This window comes from Penaeus vannamei, chromosome 31 (assembly GCF_042767895.1).
Source record: "Penaeus vannamei isolate JL-2024 chromosome 31, ASM4276789v1, whole genome shotgun sequence".
NCBI lineage: Eukaryota > Metazoa > Arthropoda > Malacostraca > Decapoda > Penaeidae > Penaeus > Penaeus vannamei.
Genome location: NC_091579.1, coordinates 11,247,256 through 11,252,255, shown reverse-complemented (window position 1 = coordinate 11,252,255; position 5,000 = coordinate 11,247,256). Strand labels below are relative to the sequence as shown.

Below are 5,000 nucleotides of genomic sequence, written 5' to 3'. Positions count from 1 at the left end.
AAGAGGATCCCTTTTCTCTTTCCTTTAAGAGTATGCTCTGGGAGACATGATCTATTGACTTGTTCAACTCATGGTTGTTGTTACTATCTTTACAGAGATCTCACACAGCATCCATTCTATGCTGTGTTCAAGTTGCTTTTAATCTGAAATTGAGAGTTTGCTTCCTGTTAATTTATTATCATTTGTTGTGCTTATCATCATCATCATTATTAATTAGTTCCTCTTAATTCTATCCGAAATATATTACCAACGTAGATACTCAAGTCTAACAATGAAGGACTGAAGAGAGTAACTGTCATCCTAACATTTTATTTCGTCTAACCTACTCTGGGTACGGTTAACAATGGCAATGAGTAGTGAATGTTGGGAGAAAACAGTGCGATGTATTTTGTCTCTTATTGCGGGCGGACCTAGAGCACCTGTCGCCTTGTTCCCTAATCACAGTTTTTTGGGTCCGGGATCGGCTGCCTCGAGCTGCCTCGCTCCCAGCTAACGGGGGATGGCGTGCAAGGCGAGCGGCAGGAGCAACACCATCGTCGTCCAGGGAGATGTTTGTTTGTTTCCTGGAATATATAAAACAGTGGTTAATCCTCGAGCGGTATGCGTAATCTCCGCGCAACGGCCGGGCGTGCGTGCAAACTGCGTGGCCGCGGAGATGGAATCGTCAGTTGAATCACACACATATCTCCAGCTGGAAGTCCGCCCCTCGAATGTATTTACACAGCCGTCCGTCTCCGCCTCGCCGGCTGTGCGTCAGAGCCTTAGCTCAGGCGAGGCGACTTAAAGACCAAAGGAATAACAAAACTAAAAAAAGCGAAGGAACCGGGGGAGGTTCTCGTACCTGCGTTCTTGCCGCGCGACGAGGGGTTCGAGGGCTTCGCGCCGGCGTCCTTGCTGGGGTCGGAAGCCTCCTGCGCCGCCGCGCTGACCTTGTCCTTGCCGCCCAGGCCGAAGGCGCCGCCGAAGCCCCCCAGGCTCAGGTTGGCCTCCCCCTTGTTGCCGTTCTTGGGCGGGCTTCCTGCGGCGGCCGAGGACGAGGCGAGGGCGGAGTCGGAGGGCGGCCCGTCGGGCGGCGGCAGGCCCCCCGACGAGGCGCTTCCTGAGGAAGGCCTGCCGCCCGAGGAGGCGCCCTGCGCCGCGTTCGTGAATCCTGCAACGGGAGGCGACTTGTCCTTCGAACCGCCCACATCGACCCCCGCGGGCGTCTTGGTGACCCCGCCCGAGCCGCTGGTGCCCGTGCTCTGGAACTGGAAGGAGTGGCCCTGCCCCTGCGATGACGGGGGCCCCTGGGCCGAGCCCTGGAACGAGCCCGGGTACGAGCCCTGCGGGTACTCCTGGAAGGAGCTCTGGAAGGAGCCCTGGGAGGGCCCCAGGTCGGCCCCGGGCGGAGGGCGCTTGCTGCTGCTCGAGTGCGAGTTGTAGACGTTGCCGTTGAAGGGCTGCAGGAGGGGGCGGGTGTTGTCCACGCGGTTGCCGTTGCCCGAGGGGGGCGTGACGCCGATGGGCCGGTCGCCGCTGGGCTTGAGGAGGCCGCCCGTGCGCTGCGCCGCCACGCCTGCGGAGACAGCGAGGTTAGTCGGGGGCGCGGGAGGCGGGTGGGGCTTAGTTAAGTTCTCATTAATGTTATGATGATAATGATGATATTTATTATTATCATCATTATCATCATTATTGCTGTTATTATTATTATTGTTATTATTATTGTTATTATTATTATTATTATTATTATTATTATTATTATTATTATTATCATTATTATCACCATTATTATTGTCATTAATACTATTATCATCCTTATGATGATGATAATGACCATAATAATCATCATTATCACCATTATTATTATCATTACAATTGCTATTAACACTAATATGATTATTTTACTGTTGTTGTCATTATTTACCATCATCATCATCATCATCATCAATATCATCATTGCCCTTCTTACAAACAAACAGACGCACACACACACACAATACCCACAGTCTCTACCTAATAACGAAATATTACTCGCCCGCCATCTTGCGTGTGTAAACAAACCCGTCGGCACGTGGTCGACGGACAATAACATTAATATTCATTCAGTGATGGATACAACGACGCGCACTGGAGACAAAGGTATGTATGGTACTCGATATGAGAGGATGATATATATTTTTTTATTGTTTTAGTACGTAAATAGCTTTTCCATTCCATTTTTTACGGGGGGATGGGAAAAGCGCGGGAAACGTGCCTATTGAAAATCAGGGACTGGTTTCAGTAAACATTTTTATTATTTCAGTATCCATTCTTATTATAATTAGAATTACTGTTGTTATGTTTATCACCATTAGTATAATTTCTTTCGTCATCATCGTCATCATCATTATTATTATCAGGTTATTTTTCGTTATCTTTCGTAAACCTCAATTTTTTCATCTTTTTTCTTTGTATATATTGGGCTGTAATTTATGTACAGTAGATAATAGAAGATTAATAAAATGGAAATATAAAACGAAGGAGACATAATAGCGAAGGAATAAAAAATAAAAAAAACGGAAGAAAAAGAACAAGAAGGAAAGAGGAGGAATAAGAGGACAACAGGAAGATGAAGAAATAGAAGGAGAATAAGGAGAGGAGGAAGAAGAAAAGCATGAAGAAATACAAGGCGAAAAAAGAGGAAGAAGAAATAGGAGAAAAAGGGAAGAATAAAAAATAAAAGGTAAATAAGGATACCAAGAAGAAATAATGAAAGAATAATGAAAAGAAGAACAACAAATTGAAGCAGAAAAAAGGAAGAGGACATAGAAGTAGAGGTAATGAAAACGACAAAAAGAAAGAGTACCAGCACTAAGGATAAGACAAGCAGAAGAATGAGAAAGAAACAAGACAGAGAAGGGGAGGAAAATGAGGGGAAAAGGAAAAGAAGGTTAAGAATTAAGAGGATAATATGACAATCATAACAAATTTCCACAATGTTATTCGTTCCCTTATGTAATCGTTACATATTTCACATCATAATAAAACTAATAAGAAGCAAAAGAAATTCTCCCAGCGAAAACTATAAATACCCAAATGTTTGCTCAGCAGGTCAAGGACAATCTGGAAAAGGGGTTTCGATCCCACAAGAGAGGATCATGCACCTATCAGCAGCCCGTTCGGAAACCTTCTTATCCGACACGCATGTCAACCACAGACAACCCCGGGAATGCTCTGTCAGGTAATTAGTATCAGGAAATATTCGTGTCTTTGTTGATGAAGGTTTGAATATTTCAAGAAAGGTCCATCATCATTGTAATCATGAGATTATATGTGTCTCGGGAAGGGTAGAATGGTATGTTCGAGCGCCGGGGAATGATTTTCACTTTGGCCGAAGATTTAGGGTGAAATAAAGGTTTAATGAGGGTGGTAATTAGTTATAATTATTTTGTGGTGTTTGGAGGGTTAGAGCGAAGGAGAAGGTTAATGATAGATATTTCTAAAATCATAATTTTTCCGTGTTTAAAGATTAAGGACGAGAAAAGTTGTTTAAGTGAAGTTAAGTTATAGTAATGATTTTCCGCCGTTCACAGATTTAGGATAAACACTAGAGGTTTATAATCACGATCCATGGAAATAATTTAGCACTGTTCATTAATTTAGGCTGAGAGAGAGTTCATAATAACAAAAGCAATATATATTCATTATTCTGCATTATTGAACTCATAAAAGATAATGCACTGTTTTCCTAAAATAAAGAAGAAACATTATTGAACATAATACTTATCTAAATGCACACTTCCAGACATAAAATGAGTATACAAACATTTCTCACTATTAACTGATCATTATTAATCCTAAATGAATAATTGCTGAGCGAGAGTCCTTGCCGAATTAAGGAATTCTCGTAAAATTGAATATTTATGCTTGTAGCAAAGATTCAACAGAAAATGGGAATGGACAGCGTGGCGATTAAAGAAAATGAGAATTGTTATACTCTCAAGACAATGGACTTAACAAGTTGAGTGATTATGTTATGTTTTATATTTTGTACTTTTATTCTATTTTTTTATTTTTTTATTTTTTTTATTCTTTATAAGTTTCACTTTAAAGATACCGTTTTAAAATACTGTTTTGCAAACTGAGTAGTGATTTTTTTATGAGTTTCACTTTAAAGATACCATTTTAAGATTAATGTATTCTTCCACTAATTATTGTCGCAATGTGAGGATGTTTCATTTGTGATTCGTGGGTGAAATTTCGTTTTTCAAAAGTAAATACGTATAGAACCTTTCTTACACAACTGAAATATTTGCGTATGTATACACTGTTATTTATATATATCATATACTGTGTATATATGCATAACAAGAACAAGAGAGGAAAAAAATAGACAAGAGAGAGAATAGGAAAGCTTAGCTATAGTCATCTATCATAGATAGGTATCTATGTAGATGCGTGTATATGGCTGTATATGTATGTCTGTATGTATATGTGTCTGTTTGTTTATGTGTCTGTATGTGTATGTGTCTGTATGTTTATATGTCTGTATGTGTATGTGTCTGTATGTTTTTGTGTTTGTATGTGTATGTGTCTATCTGTAATCGCATACACTATGAATGCATATATAACAAGAATATATATATATATATATATATATATATATATATATACATATATATATATAACAAGATAAAACATATATAACAAGGTAAAACAAGATATAACATATATAACAAGAAAAAAGGAAGAAACCAAAGAAAAATAACAAAAATAGACATTCGACATCGCATAATCCACGCTACCCAAAATCACTTCCATTCATTAAATTTCATTCATCCGACAGACAGTCACGTGGATCAGCTTTTTTTTTACAACTGCCATTCTAATTCCTGTCTCATGTTTCCCTGGCTCCTGTTTATTCAATTATCACGAACCATCATCATCTTTTCCACCTGCACGATAGATTCTATGGTTTATATTTCACTTGTCCAATATCTCTGCCATATCTTCCATTTTATCTGTCCATTTTTATTGTTTGT

At 40.1% G+C, this 5,000-nt stretch overlaps 1 protein-coding gene across 1 annotated transcript in view; it reads right to left on the bottom strand.

Annotated features, from left to right (window-relative positions):
* The window catches only part of LOC113811488 (uncharacterized protein DDB_G0282077), a 65,318-nt gene that overhangs the window by 339 nt on the left and 59,979 nt on the right, over positions 1–5,000 (bottom strand). Inside the window, exons 2-3 of the mRNA XM_070144275.1 lie at positions 842–1,555; positions 1–563 (exon numbers count right to left, since the gene is read on the bottom strand). The exon at positions 1–563 is cut by the window's left edge and continues 339 nt beyond it. Of these exons, the coding sequence (XP_070000376.1) occupies positions 490–563; positions 842–1,555 (788 nt within the window). The 3' untranslated portion in view covers positions 1–489. The remainder of the gene's footprint in view (positions 564–841; positions 1,556–5,000) is intronic.